Raw genomic sequence first — 15,486 nt, 5'->3', positions numbered from 1 at the left:
CTAGGAAAACCCAATAAATTCAAATAATAAGACTTACTTTCATTGGTGTCCTCATATTTCTACTGAGGTTCTCAATCATACATGACTCACATTTATACGTCGGGAATTTTGTCATGACTCCCACACCCCTTTATTCTCAGAATTATTTCTCAATACTTCAGTTTTTTAAATCGTGTAATGTTAGTATAGAAAAAAAATAGCCATCATAATTCACAATAAAACACGCAATGCGAGACAAAAAAAAATTTGTACATATAAATACAAACTGCCGCTAACATACCATAATCACGAGCTACACCAGCACCATCTTCAGCCCCTGGGTCTACCCATCCTGGAAGCTCCTGCAGGGTGTTCTTGAGTCTTTGGGAACACCTGAGTCTTCAGGAGAACTTCCTCGAGTCTTCAGGACTTTCTTAAGACTCCTGGAGGACGTCTTCGTCGTTAAGGAGTCGGGACGATGCACTTTAAAATGTTACTGGACTCCCACCCGTCCGTATCCGCGCCTTTAAATCGTCAATACTCCATGCTTTCCATGCCCAAATGCATTTACAGGAGGTGGTACCCCGTACCCAGACTGAGGCTGATCTGGTGTATGTGTAAGCAGTGTGTGGGTGGTGTGTGGGCGGTGTATGGGCGGTGTATGGACCAGGGTGGTGGGCGTCAGGTTGGGCCCAGCTTTGTTTTGGTGGCTCAAGGCTCCACCTGCCTCCAGCCAACCCCCCAAAAATAATTAATTCAAGCTCACTGCATACGGTTTACACACTGTTATACACGTACGCAAGTACAATACGCACAGTATTGCTATGTGCATAAATCTGTAATTAATTATGTATAATAAATGAGGGAGAAAGGGGAAATTTATTACGTATACGCCTTCACGGGAAACTCTAACTTCATCCACAACATCCAGCACATAAATAAATACAAATAAATACTTTATTTCCACATAATTCATAGTTTTTACAAAACCAGATGACATTTAACAGTACATGTGGAAAGCCCCTAGCTATGCAGAGCATTTCGGACAGGTTAAAACCTAACTTATTTAAAGAAAATATACAAAACAGTTTAGTTAATTTAATAAACCACGGAACGGGTGGGGGTTGAACTCACTCGTTCAATATTTTTATTATGTACCCCCATACCCATCCTATGGGCGATAGTCAAAACGTTACAAAGGTACATAATGTGTCCAGGGACTGGCCCACAGTTATCAAGACAGTGGGACATATTTAAAAAAAAATACGTTATTCCTCCATAACTCTGTAATACTACTCTCTAATCTATTCTTATTTCACCTGTGGTACATCTAAACATATCATTAAATAGAATTGAACACTAGCCTTCATTTTTTCCCCGATAAACATCTGTTGAACTTGATCAAATTTATGAAAATGAATATAACGTATAGTCCTAATATATCTAATACAACTTGCTTACGCAAATTCCAGTTAGCACTCATGCTTATGGAATGCTTGTCTCTGCTATATTTCCACCCAAAAAATATTGCTCAAATTATTCCCCCTTAAAATTTTGCACAAATTGAGTAAGACGTGAGACATTTAGGTGTCTTTATTGTCGAGTGTCGCTTGTGTAACAAAGTTCTGCATTGCCATAGAGGCGTTGTATACTGATAACAGTTGAAGAAATGCAGATTTTGAGGAGTTCAGTGCATTACACTAGGTAGAATTGGAGCAGTCATCTCGAGGTGCTTAGCTCCTCAGCCTCGATGTGTTCAGTTCCGTAGCTTTGATCAAGGCTAAAGGAATGAACACCTCAAATCTTCACTTCTTCAACTGTCGCTCTCTAGCCTAAGGGACTGAACGTCTGAAATCTACTGTTCATCAACTGTCTTCAGTATGAGTCACCTCGGAATTCATCTGAAGAAGCCTGCTGCGCAGGCGAAACGTTTTGGCTTTTATGCCAAAACCTAAATGTTGCACGTGTCTCTCGTTCATCAATTTGTCGGTATTGCATACCATTAACATAATGCTTGCACAAAATATCAATGCTGCTCCATGTCACTCTCCTTCATGCTAACATTTGCTGTCTTTGATAAATTCTTGCATTTGATATAATCTTTAAACAGTTTTTGTTAAACTTACCATTGTCGTGTTAAAAACACGAATGCTTTGTTAATCAGAATAATCCTTGTATTTGATAAATCTTCAGCAAACTTAGCCATGTTAGACTTAGCATACACATAATCTTCTTTTAAATAATATCGTTGTCTAGTCAGTTTTAAGTTAGTTTTAATCTGCCCTGAGTTTTTCCAAACTGCAGCAAAATATAAAAATATGTATGGGTTTGAGTATGTATATATATGCACGTATCTGTACATTTCTGCAAATGTGCTAACCTATGTGTGGTTGCAAGGGTCGAGGCCTAGGTCCTGGCTCCGCTTATGTATGCATCTCTGAGTTAGTTACCATTTTGTCTGTATATACGCCTGTGTATGTCAACGTATGTGCATGTGAGTATATATACTTGAGTATGCTTATGTCATCGATACATGACAGTGTCATACTTGAGTATGCTTATGTCATCGATACATGACAGTGTCATACTTGAGTATGCTTATGTCATCGATACATGACAGTGTCATACTTGAGTATGCTTATGTCATCGATACATGACAGTGTCATACTTGAGTATGCTTATGTCATCGATACATGACAGTGTCATACTTGAGTATGCTTATGTCATCGATACATGACAGTGTCATACTTGAGTATGCTTATGTCATCGATACATGACAGTGTCATACTTGAGTATGCTTATGTCATCGATACATGACAGTGTCATACTTGAGTATGCTTATGTCATCGATACATGACAGTGTCATACTTGAGTATGCTTATGTCATCGATACATGACAGTGTCATACTTGAGTATGCTTATGTCATCGATACATGACAGTGTCATACTTGAGTATGCTTGTCATCGATACATGACAATGTCATCCATCGAAGACACTGCAAGTCTCTAATCGGACATCAACAAAATCTTTACACGGGCCACGGAAAACAATATAAAGTTCAGTGAAGAGAAATTTCAATTACTCCGATATGGAAAATTCAAGGAAATTAAAACTGTATCGGGGTATAAAACAAATTCCAATCACACAATAAAGCAATAAACTAATGTGAAGGACCTGGGAGGGATAATGTCAGAGGATCTCACTTTCAAAGATAACAGCTTAATTTAACTGTTTACAACAATGTTTACCACTGAATATATCATGCTTAATTAATCTTAAGTTAATTTTAAGCCTGCCCATAATGCTCTGCATACAAGGGGCTTTGGCATGTTACACTTAACCACTGTATTTCCTTGTATTTCAATGTATCATGTTTGTGGAGAAATTTTCTCCAGGAGGGGGGTATCAGCCCCCTTCAGCCCTTTCAGCCCCCTTCAGCCCTGAGGGGCCAAGCCCTCTTAGAAGGGGCGAGTGTCTTGTTTACTGCTAGAGTGAGTAATTGATCACAGATGCTATGCCATGTAGTCAAGTGACCTCTGCTCCTTGCAGCGGTGTTGCAAAGTGTATTTTTATAAGAGACAGTACATTCTTACTTTAGCAGGACAATTAAGGAAAATCCTGCTCCCACTTTATTACCATAGTAAAGATAGTGTACATTGTTGTCTATGCTTAAGACAGCAAGAAACAAACATTCTGCTTTGCTTCATCGAGGAGGTGACAAGGATGCAAGGTACTAGGTCAGCGTTTTTTTTGTGTACCAGGGCAGTGACGGCATGGAGCGCTGTGGCGTCTGGCAGACTATCTTTGACTCTAGGGAGAGTGACACTGACGCCAGGATAACTAGCAAAGAACACTGATCTGTGCGTTAGTGTGAACAAAGTGTCTCAAACACAATAAACATAAGAGAAGTGTGATCAGCTTCTCTTGTGATACATTGTGAACAATAAAGACAAATCTTGTGGAACATAGTGTACCAGTGTGCGTTTCCTAGACAATGGAAGACGTGGACATCCAAGGACACTTCAGCTTCTATCAAGTCACCGATACCTGTTGAAGGTGTTGAGAACACCATAGCTTACGTTACAAAGAGCAAGGTATGTTACGAATTTCTTGTAGATCGGGGGATTGCGCAATTCTTGAGTCACAAGGAGTTTGTAATCAACCTATAATCGGCAGTAAGGTGTGGACTTTTGAGTCCAAACAAGTAGGTATTTCGTCAGCCATCATCGAATGAAATATGCTGACATAACACCCCCTAGGGGTAATTTATACTTACAAATTGTATCTCTTGACAGCCCAATGTAGTGATGGTTTCGACAGCTTCTAGACCTCGTCTGCAGGGGCGGCTGTGTAGACGATTTGCTGTCATTTATCAGCTAAGTGTTCATTATATATAGTTATAATTTAAACACAGCAGGTAAGGCCAAAATCTTCAACAACGTTCAAATTAATAAATAAATAAATAAAAACAATGTATCTACCATATCTGCCAGGAAAATGATAAGATGGATAATGAGAACCTTCAAAACTAGGGATATCAAGCCCATGATGATTCTCTTCAAATTGTTTGTTCTCTCTAGGCTGGAATAGTGATCATAACAACATAAGAAGGAATACAGCTGCATGCCTACTGGCCCATGCAAGGCAGGTCCAAGTCTCCTACCGGCTTAGGCCAATCGCCCAACCTAGTCAGGTCAGGTCACATTAGCACAAGCTAGTCAGGTTCAGCTCACACCCACTCATGTATTTATCTAACCTATTTTTAAAACTACACAACGTTTTAGCTTTTATGATGGTACTCGGGAGTTTGTTCCACTCATCCACAACTCTATTACCAAACCAGTGCTTTCCTATATCCGTCCTGAATCTGAATTTTTCCAACTTTAAACCATTGTTGCGAGTCCTGTCTTGGCTGGATATTTTTAGCACACTATTTGCATTCCCTTTATTTATTCCTGTTTTCCATTCATACTCCTCAATCATTATTATTAAGAATTAAGGCTCCAGGCCGATTCCCACCAAGGCAGGGTGGCCCGAAAAAGAAAAACTTTCACCATCATTCACTCCATCACTGTCTTGCCAGAAGGGTGCTTTACACTACAGTTTTTAAACTGCAACATTAACACCCCTCCTTCAGAGTGCAGGCACTGTACTTCCCATCTCCAGGACTCAAGTCCGGCCTGCCGGTTTCCCTGAACCCCTCAATCATATCCTCCCAAATTCTACGTCTTTCTAGAGAGTGCAGATTCAGGGCCCTCAGTCTATCCTCATAGGGAAGATTTCTGATACATGGGATCAACTTTGCCATCCTCCTTTGTTTGTTTTCCAGTGTATTTATGTCCATTCTGTAATACAGTGACTAAAATTGTGCAGGGTAATCTATATGAGACCTAATCAAAGATACACAGAGTTGAAAAACAACCTGAGGACTCCTATTATTTTTGCTTCTTGATATGAAGCCAAGGATTCTGTTTGCTTTATTGCAAACAATTATGCACTGTTGTCTTGGTTTTAGATTACTGCTAACCAGAACTCCCAAATCCTTTTCACAATCAGTAATATGAAGACCTACAGTATTTAGTTTATATGTGACATAGTTATTTTCTTGTCCAATGTTTAGAACTTTGCATTTGTCTATATTAAACTGCATCTGCCACCTCTCCGGCCACTGCATCAGTTTATTCAAATCTTTCTGGAGTGCTCTAATGTCCTAGTCAGAATGAATTCGACGCCCTATTTTGGTCTCATCGGCAAATTTGCTTATGTCGCTGTTTGTTCCCTCATCTATGTCGTTTATGTAGATTGTGAACAACAAGGAGCCCAACACTGACCCCTGTGGAACACCACTCGTGACATTTAACCACTCTGATTTCTCCCCATTTATGTAACACTCTGATGCCTATCTGTCAACCACACCTCTATCCAGGAAAAAATTTCCCTCCTATTCCGTATGTCTTAATTTTCCTCAATAGTCTCTGATATGAGACTCTATCAAAAGCCTTACTGAAGTCAATGTACACAATATCATATCAATGGACCCCAATGGAAATAAGTCACCCTGTCTGACTTTTTTGGGTTTTTCTAGGTTCTCTACACATATGCTGGTATGTATGATAATCTATGTAACTGTATTTGTGTATACCTGAATAAACTTACTTACCATGATCTACCTCCTCAAATACCTTAGTGAAAAAAATTAATAAATTCGCAAGACAGGAAAGCCCTTTTGTAAAACCGTGCTGAGATTCGTTAATTAATTTATGCCTTTCAAGATGGCTACGAACTGCCTCGGCAATTATTGGTTCCATAAATTTTCTCACTGTTAAGGTTAGGCTTATTGGTCTATAGTTCGAAGCTAAGGACCTGTCACCTGCTTTAAAAATAGGTATCACATTTGCCATTTTCACCTATCTGACAATATTCCAGTTTGTAGAGATATGTTGAAAAGATTAGACAACGGTTTGTTACGTTCCTCTTTACATTCCTTTAGAACTCTTGCGTACAGTTCATCAGGGCCTGGGGATGTGTTTAGTTTTAATTTATCTATTTGTCTAAGGACCATGTCAATTGTGACCCTAATCGTGCATAGTTTATTATCGTCCTGTTCTACATAATTTATTATTTCTGGAATATCGCTAGTATCTTCCTGTGTAAAAACTGATAAGGAAATGTGTAGAATTTTTGAGTGGGCCTATCTTGTCCTTAATCTTACTTCTGTATACCTGAAAGAATCCTTTGGGTTAGTCTTCGATTCCCTTGCGACTTTAACCCCATAATCTCTCTTTGCTTTTATTATTCCCCTTTTTATTTCTCTCTTTAACTGAATATATTGATTTCTTAACTGCCCCTTAACGGCCCCTTTCAAAGCAGGCAAAATTGCAGACCTGGAGAATGTACAGAGAACTTTCACGGCACGTATAAGTACGATAAAAACCTAAATTACTGGGAGTACAAATCAAGTCCCTTGATTTGTACTCCCTGGAACGCAGGCGAGAAGGATACACGATAATATACACTTGGAAAATCCCAGTGGGATTAGTCCCAAATTTGCACACAAAAATCACTCCCAACGAAAGCAAAAGACTGGGCAGATGCAGCATCCCCCCCAATGAAAAGCAGGGGCGCCACGAGTACACTAAGAGACAACACAATAAGTGCCAGGGACCCAAGACTGTTCAATTGCCTCCCAGCATACATTAAGGGCCCGGTGGCCTGGTGGCTAAAGCTCCCGCTTCACACACGGAGGGCCCGGTTCGATTCCCGGTGGGTGGAAACATTTCGACACGTTTCTTTACACCTGTTGTCCTGTTCACCTAGCAGCAAATAGGTACCTGGGTGTTAGTCGACTGGTGTGGGTCACATCCTGGGGGACAAGATTAAGGACCCCAATGGAAATAAGTTAGACAGTCCTCGATGACGCACTGACTTTCCTGGGTGGCTAACCCTCCGGGGTTAAAAATCCGAACGAAATCTTATCTTATCTTACAAACAGACCCCTGACTTTCTTCAAGAAGGCACAAGACAGGCATCTAAAGTCAGTACCTGACCAGTCGGACTGTGGTTCGTACGTTGATTTGCGTGTGGCCAAAAGCAACAGCCTGGCTGATCAGGCCCTGATCCACAGCGAGGCCTGGTCACAGACCGGGCCGCGGGAGCGTTGGTCCCCGAAACCTTCTCCAGGTATACCCAGCCCCTTGATGGGGCTGCGGACGTTTCGCACTACTCATGCATCGAGTATCAGTTTAGTTGTGTCTCCTGAGTGTACTCACCTATTTGTACTCACCTATTTGTGGTTGCAACTAGGTCCTCTCTCTCCCTGCTCCATGAGCTTTATCATACCTCGCCTTAAAACTATGTATGGTTCCTGCCTCCACTACTTCACTTTCTAGGCTATTCCACGGCTTGACTACTCTATGACTGAAGAAATACTTCCTAACATCCCTGTGGAAAATTGCATTTATCTGAATGTAACTAATTATGTACATAACAGTAAATGATAACAAAGATAATTATTATTTATCAATGTTAATAGACACGTAGGAATTTGGGACACCTAGGTCGCAAAAAATGTCCCCCTTCGATACCTACCACTGTCATAACCACAAGTTGCTCTGGACCTATTAATTAAATGAAATGTACATACACCAGGAATACTGGTAAATATATAAATTTGTGGACTGTATATTAAAAAATGATTATATATAAATTCACATATACATAACAGAAGGAAAATATATCTTAATATCACTCACCAATTTGACTGGATATTAAGTTGTATCATACTCAGAAAAACCTCACTAACTAAATTTATGAAAACATTGGCCAGAATTATACACAAATCTAGAGAGCTTATCTGAGGTTCCTGGAGCTGTCTTGTCCAGTCGTCTGATATCTCAAGTTATGCAGGAATGCACATCCAACAATTTCGCCTCCTATTTGAGAGGTGTCAATCCAATTTTAACCTCTAGAGCATGAAAAATTCTTCCCATTATATTAACGTTGTATCCAATTCAAAACCAAGATGGCGAGTCCCGTCTGCGCAGACGCAGGCTTTCCGTTTTCTATGACATAAATATTATTAAATACAGTATGGCCATCTATTTACATATAAATACTGAATTTCTGGAAAATATATACAGTATTTTCCACAATCCCTTTGATTCATCTGAGTCTTCAACTTCCAATTGTGACCTCATGTGTCTGTGTCCCATCTCTGGAACATCCCGTCTTTGTCCACCTCGTCTATTCCGCGCAGTATTTTATATGTCGTTATCATGTCTCCCCTGACCCTCCTGGCCTCCAGTGTCGTCAGGCCGATTTCCCTCAACCTTTCTTCGTAGGACAATCCCCGTAGCTCTGGGACTAGTCTTGTTGCAAACCTTTTCACTTTCTCTAATTTCTTGACGTGCTTGATTAGGTGTGGATTCCAAACTGGTGCTGCATACTCGATTATGGCTGACGTAAATGTTATATAGAGTCTTGAACGAATCCTTACTGAGGTATCGGAACGCTATCCGTAGGTTTGCCAGGCGCCCGTATGCTGCAGCAGTTATCTGATTGATGTGCGCCTCAGGAGATATGCTCGGTGTTATACTCACCCCCAGATCTTTTTCCTTGAGTGAGGTTTGCAGACTTTGGCCATCTAAACTATATTGTGTCTGCGGTCTTCTTTGCCCTTCCCCAATCTTCTTGACTTTGCATTTGGCAGGGTAAACTTAAGGAGCCAGTTGCTGGACCAGGCTTGTAGCCTGTCCAGGTCTCTTTGTAGTCCTGCCTGATCCTCATCCGATTTGATTCTTCTCATTAACTTCACATCATCCGCAAACAAGGACACTTCTGAGTCTATCCCTTCCGTGTGTGTGTGTATGTGTGTGTGTGTGTGTGTGTGTGTGTGTGTGTGTGTGTACTCACCTATTTGTACTCACCTATTTGTGGTTGCAGGGGTCGAGTCACAGCTCCTGGCCCCGCCTCTTCGCTGATTGCTACTAGGTCCTCTCTCTCCCTGCCCCATGAGCTCTATCATACCTCGCCTTAAAACTATGTATGGTTCCTGCCTCCACCACATCACTTTCTAGGCTATTCCATGGCCTGACTACTCTATGACTGAAGAAATACTTCCTAACATCCCTTTGATTCATCTGAGTCTTCAACTTCCAATTGTGACCTCTTGTGTCTGTGTCCCATCTCTGGAACATCCCGTCTTTGTCCACCTCGTCTATTCCGCGCAGTATTTTATATGTCGTTATCATGTCTCCCCTGACCCTCCTGGCCTCCAGTGTCGTCAGGCCGATTTCCCTCAACCTTTCTTCATAGGACAATCCCCGTAGCTCTGGGACTAGTCTTGTTGCAAACCTTTGCACTTTCTCTAATTTCTTGACGTGCTTGACTAGGTGTGGATTCCAAACTGGTGCTGCATACTCCAGTATGGGCCTGACGTAGATGGTATACAGAGTCTTAAACGAATCCTTACTGAGGTATCGGAACGCTATCCGTAGGTTTGCCAGGCGCCCGTATGCTGCAGCAGTTATCTGATTGATATGCGCCTCAGGAGATATGCTCGGTGTTATACTCACCCCCAGATCTTTTTCCTTTAGTGAGGTTTGCAGTCTTTGGCCATCTAAACTATATTGTGTCTGCGGTCTTCTTTGCCCTTCCCCAATCTTCATGACTTTGTGTGTGTGTGTACCAATAACTCATTACAGGTGTGACCGAGTGTAGACGTGTGAATTGTTCATTGCTTTATAATTTGCTCGTGATCGTAACCATGTATAGACGTGTAAATGATTCATTACCTTTGTAACTTGGTGATGATTGTGACCAGATCTACCCGGAGTTCATTACCTTGTAACCTGGCCATGACTGTGACCAGATCTGCCTGAGTTTATTACCTTGTAACTTGGTCATGATTGTGACCAGATCTACCTGAGTTTATTACCTTTGTACCTTGCTCAGCTATCAAAACTTTGGGGTCCAGTCCCTGGACTCATTATGTACCTCTGTAATCCTTTGACTACCGCCCACAGGATGGGTATGGGATGCATAATGAAGATATTAAACTAACTTCTGAGCAGCTAGTTTATTGTGCACCTTATGCTCAATGACGAATTTATCGATTTCTCCCGGACATGTCTGCCACCATTAAACTAAAGTCGTTGGGCAATTGATCTGGGCCGCCATGTAACACCTCCCAGTTTTTTCTTTTCTGTTTGGCGGATTTCTAAAGCCTAGCGATAGCCTGTTGCTGACTCAGAGAGTATTCACCAATATGCGGTTGCGGGGCTTTGAGTCTTAGCTCCTGGCCCCCGCCTCTTTGCTGTTCGCGTCTGGCTATGCCAGTACTTAGCCTGAGGGTTCACTGACCTAATTAGTAATTTTTTCAATTACTATTTTGTCACTATTCTCAAGGACCCCAATGAAAATAAGTTAATTTGACTTTCTTGGGTTATCCTAGGTAATTTACATATTACTATGCAAGAGTTGTAATTGTCCAAAATTGTTTAAAACTATATATAAATAAACTATATACCAAAATGACAATAACAAGAACCCCAATGGAAATATGTTTTTTCTGATTTTTTGGGGTTCTCCTGTGTGGTGTAACTTAACTGACTGCGTACGATAATTGTACTTATTTGTACCTGTACCTAAACAGACTTACTTACTTGCTAACTAATTTACTTAATCTTTCCCCAGTAAGACTGAGCTGGGTTCAATAAGACGTAAGTTTTCGAAGCCAACAAAACCTTCAACAATAGCAACATGGCAATGGCCAGCAACGTACGGTTCTTTGGCAGTGCAAGGATTTATTATAGAGGCAGGAATGTCTTTCTGGGAAACCATTTGAATGCAGCAGGTAAGTTCCTGATAGTTTTTTTGTTTAAGTAACTGCTCTACACTGAACAGCTACCATTAACAAAGGTGTTTTACCATATTCTGAATTTTTCATGGAGGTGCTTAAAGTTTGTATGTCAGCTGGCCTTTTTGCTGGTTACTTATTGATGATGAGGAGCTCTTCTACTGGTCAGAGGCTATGCCCAAAATTCCATGAGCCCTTGATTATTATTAAATTTACGGGGAAGCACTAAACCCATAGGGGTCATTAGTGCCTGGGAGGCATGTAGGTTCAATCCAAGGAAGGGGAGAACAAGTCCAATTCCTTGGATTAAGAGCCCCTCACCGGCATCAAAGAACCTCCCTTTAGGGGATGAACCCTTTAAAGGCTCTTAAAAGGCTGCCTAACAGCAGGCACAGACTGCTGCACAGTATTCCTTTTAGGAGGCCTGGTCACAGACCGGGCTGTGGGAGTGTTGATCCCTGAAACCCTCTCTGGGTATACCTTCACAGTCATTGGTCTGAGTTGATTCATAACAAATTATATTCTATCAAGCTATGTTTATGATTCTGGTCTTATCAACAATGTCATGGTTGCGAGACTACGCTTTCCCGTCTTCGTATCGGGCACACACACCTCACTCATGGGTATCTCATGGAGAGATGCCCAGTTCCACTCTGTGACAATTGTCAGGTTCCAATTTCAGTTTTCCAATTGTCCTGTTTACCAACAAGCATGAAGAATTTACCTCTGACATCGTCACCACTCTAACACCCTTACTTTATCTTCCCTCCTCACTGACAGCCTCATCTTTGACAGCAACAGATTTATTACACAAACTTTGATTATACTTCCTTTAGCACTCCTCACTGCCCATACTAACTCACCTTCGTCATACCCTCCACCCTAGTTAGTCTCAGATCTAGCATCGTATACCATTTGCACACACTATCCTGTAGCACTGTATTACCCTTGTGGGTTTAATGCTTAGTTTGATTATTATAATAATTAAAAGGCTGCCTTACCTAGTAAATATTATTATTATTATTATTATTATTATTATTATTATTATTATTATTACTATTATTAGTAATATTATTAGAGTTGACTGTTGTGGGTTGCATTTTGGGAAAAACCGAAATTAGACCCCCATTGGAAATAATATGCTACAATGCTTGGTTGGTTTTCTTGATGTTTCATTAATCATTTTGATTTCATTGGCTCATTGAGAAATGTACTGTATTTTATTTTTAATGCGTGCTTCTTCACTCGGGCAGGTGTGGCAAAAGCATTATGCAGCACTTCCACAGGGATCAACAACACAAATAACATATCCAGTGAAGGCAGTCCAGATGCTCCAGGGCTTGTAACATGGAAGTCCTCCAAAGCAGAGCAGATTCTTGTGGAGAAATCAGAAAAAGATATGGTAAATAAGATTTCATGAAATTATAAAAAAAATATTGTTTTATTGAAACTTGGATAATATAGTGAATGAAGTCACAATACTGTATCATGGTTTAAATAATCACAAATAATCCTCATTTAGAAGAAACTTATGACAACGTTTTGATCAGTCCTGGAGTCGTGACTTGCCGTAGTTCTTGTAGTTCAGGACAAACCAAAATGTCATCATAAAGCTTCCTTTCCCAGCAACTAAAATGCTAGGAGCAAGAGGCTGATAATTCCTTCTCCTGTATAAATTATTGAATGTAAAATGGAGAACCTTTATGAAAGTGTTTCTTCTTCTTTGGGTCATCCTGCCTCAGTGGGAGATGGCTGGTGTTAAAAAGAAAATGCGTTTATGTATTTTTAAACTGTAGGAAAAACTGGCGTCTTTAGACACCTGGCAGATTAAGATTATCAAGCTTGAGAAATAGTTATCTATATATACCAGAGATTACCTGTATTTCCCATTTCTTTTGTATTTCAAATGAGCTTTGTTCAAGTTTTTTCTTCCTTCACAAACCTTTAGTATTTGCTAAAGAATTATTAACCTTTAGTTTATTTTTTCCAGCCTATTGAAATGCCCAACCCATATGAGCGAGAAAAAGTTTGTTGCATACTTTGCAAGTACAACATAAATCTTAATTTCAAGAATGTAAGGCTACTTTCTCAGTTTGTCTCCCCATACACTGGAAAACTCTATGGAAGGAACATTACTCGCTTGTGTCGAAGACAGCAGGAAGAGCTAGAACAGCAAATAAGAAAAAGTATAGCTGCAGGTTAGTTACCATGGAATGGAATTTAATAGTTAAAGTTTTAACATATGATGTTTGAAAATTACAAGAATAAATGTCATAAGGTTGTTTGGCTTTTCAGAACTTTTAGCTTACTATAATATTTGTTATAGCAAGTCATATTGTGATTTTGAGGGCAGTAACCACTACTAATAAGGGTTAGGGTTTTTTTATTTTCCTTAAACTCATACAATTAGCAAATGCAATAATCATTGAGCAGATTTCATATCTGATGTGCAGTGCTCTATGACCCTTATGGGTTTAACAGTTATGATTAATAATAATCACATTTGATGCATTAATATTTACAAGTAAGTTTCACATTGCAGGATACATGGCTGCAAAGATGAAGAGTTTAGATTTCTTGAAGGATCCCAAGTTATTTGACCCCAGCAATCCAGTGAGACCTCATAATTATTAATCAGTAACCCTGCATCTATGGAGTCGCTAATATTTGTGCAAGCACAAATTCATTTGTATTTGCATATTAAAATTGTAAATAAGTTCTGCATTTGATGTTTCACTATTACCAAGAATTCTCTGCAGGTTATATTCATGGAGTCCCTGTAGGCTGTATGATGCTCTATGCTAAATCCATATGAATCATGCAGGGCCTGGGAGGTATTCAGGTTTGATCCATGGCAGGGGATTATTATTATTATTATTATTATTATAATCAAAGAAAGTGCTAAACTGACAAGGACCATGGAAGGGAAAGGCAGATCCAATTCCACACATCAAGAGCCCCTTGTCAGCTTCAAGGAGCTTCCATCAAGGGGCAGGTAATTTAAAATAAATACTGGTATAGTAAGATTTTCGTCAGTACATTGCCAGTTATTTATAGTGAAGTGTTGGAGCTTCAAAATTGAAAGCACGCTAAATTATCAGCCTTCACTGGTTGATAGGAAGGAAAGCTGAATGACCCGTATGGGTTTTGCCCTTTCCATCTCCTTTAGGGAGGTTCCTTGACATCAACACAGGGCTACTGATCCAAAAAAATTACTCATCCTCCAAATCCATGGATGGAACCCGACTCTTATCCTCCCCCCCTCCTGGCACTGTGATCCCTTTGGGTTTAGTGCTCCCCATAAATTTAGTGATGTCACTTTTCATGAACAATTTTATTTTGTGGGGAGAGCTAAACCACTAGGGGCCACAACACCTTAGGGAATAGGAATGGTGGGGACTTCGAAGTCGATGGTTCATCTGAATTTTTATGTCAGCACACTTTGGCAAAATTGATTGAATGAATGAGTTTACTTTTATTTTTGAGTCACCCTACCTTAGTGTAAAAAATATATAAACACTCATACATGCATTCATACATACATGTGCATACAAAGTCCTCTCTAGGATCTTTCCACATAAAACAAAATATTATTTTTCCCCTTTAATCCACTTCAGTAATGGCCGTAGACCTTTGCCAGCAAGTGCACTAACTTCAAAAGTCAAAAGCTGCTGTGGAGCATACTCTTTAAGGTTGTCAATGCGCATCACATTCAGCAGTTCATTTACGCCACGACTCGTAGCACTGTCTGTTTTGTTCAACACTATCGCCACCTGCAAAAAATTAAATGTAACATTACTCTGCAATTTTCACATGTGGTATCTGTACGAAATCATGAGTTATTAAAATAAACCTTTGATATACAGGACCTCTATATAATGGACTAGGGAAATATGGAACAATCTGCTGGGTTAACTGATTTGGCAACAACGTCCATTAGTTACAGAACTGTCAGTGACTGTCACTATCATGGCAAAACAATCTCTTCTCTATCCACCACAAATAAAATTACCAGCATTCTGCTCTTCCCTGTTGTTCCATTATATTGAAAGTTTACTGTAAAACATAGTTGATTTTTATGGTAATGTACCCCTCAAGGAAGGTTCCTTGATGTTGGTGAGGGGCTCTTGATTTAGGGAATTGGATCTGT

At 40.1% G+C, this 15,486-nt stretch overlaps 3 protein-coding genes across 6 annotated transcripts in view; 1 reads left to right on the top strand and 2 right to left on the bottom strand.

Annotated features, from left to right (window-relative positions):
• Positions 1 to 839, bottom strand: part of LOC128686148 (ELMO domain-containing protein 3) — a 40,197-nt gene extending 39,358 nt beyond the window's left edge. For 2 of the 4 annotated variants that reach the window (XM_053772895.2, XM_053772885.2), the window contains exon 1: positions 281 to 820. Coding sequence is in view for 1 of the 4 variants with exons in the window: in XM_053772877.2 (XP_053628852.1) it covers positions 281 to 283 (3 nt within the window). In the remaining 3 variants the exon portion in view is untranslated. Of the gene's footprint in view, positions 1 to 280 lie in introns of all 4 variants that reach the window. The other 2 variants (XM_053772866.2, XM_053772877.2) reach the window with 2 other exon arrangements.
• A 10,332-nt stretch (positions 840 to 11,171) lies between these two features.
• On the top strand, positions 11,172 to 14,060 carry mRpS18C (mitochondrial ribosomal protein S18C). The gene is made up of 4 exons (XM_053772831.2): positions 11,172 to 11,333; positions 12,590 to 12,738; positions 13,327 to 13,534; positions 13,879 to 14,060. Exons 1-4 carry the CDS (start codon positions 11,240 to 11,242, stop codon positions 13,968 to 13,970), a joined length of 543 nt encoding a protein of 180 aa, XP_053628806.1. The 5' UTR covers positions 11,172 to 11,239; the 3' UTR covers positions 13,971 to 14,060.
• A 423-nt stretch (positions 14,061 to 14,483) lies between these two features.
• Positions 14,484 to 15,486, bottom strand: part of LOC128686137 (ADP-ribosylation factor-like protein 16) — a 31,233-nt gene continuing 30,230 nt past the window's right edge. The window contains exon 4 of the mRNA XM_053772844.2: positions 14,484 to 15,109. Coding sequence (XP_053628819.1) covers positions 14,927 to 15,109 — 183 coding nt within the window. The 3' untranslated portion in view covers positions 14,484 to 14,926. The remainder of the gene's footprint in view (positions 15,110 to 15,486) is intronic.

This window comes from Cherax quadricarinatus, chromosome 1 (genome assembly GCF_038502225.1).
Source record: "Cherax quadricarinatus isolate ZL_2023a chromosome 1, ASM3850222v1, whole genome shotgun sequence".
Classification (NCBI taxonomy): Eukaryota; Metazoa; Arthropoda; class Malacostraca; order Decapoda; family Parastacidae; genus Cherax; species Cherax quadricarinatus.
This window is presented reverse-complemented; position numbering and strand designations above follow the sequence as displayed.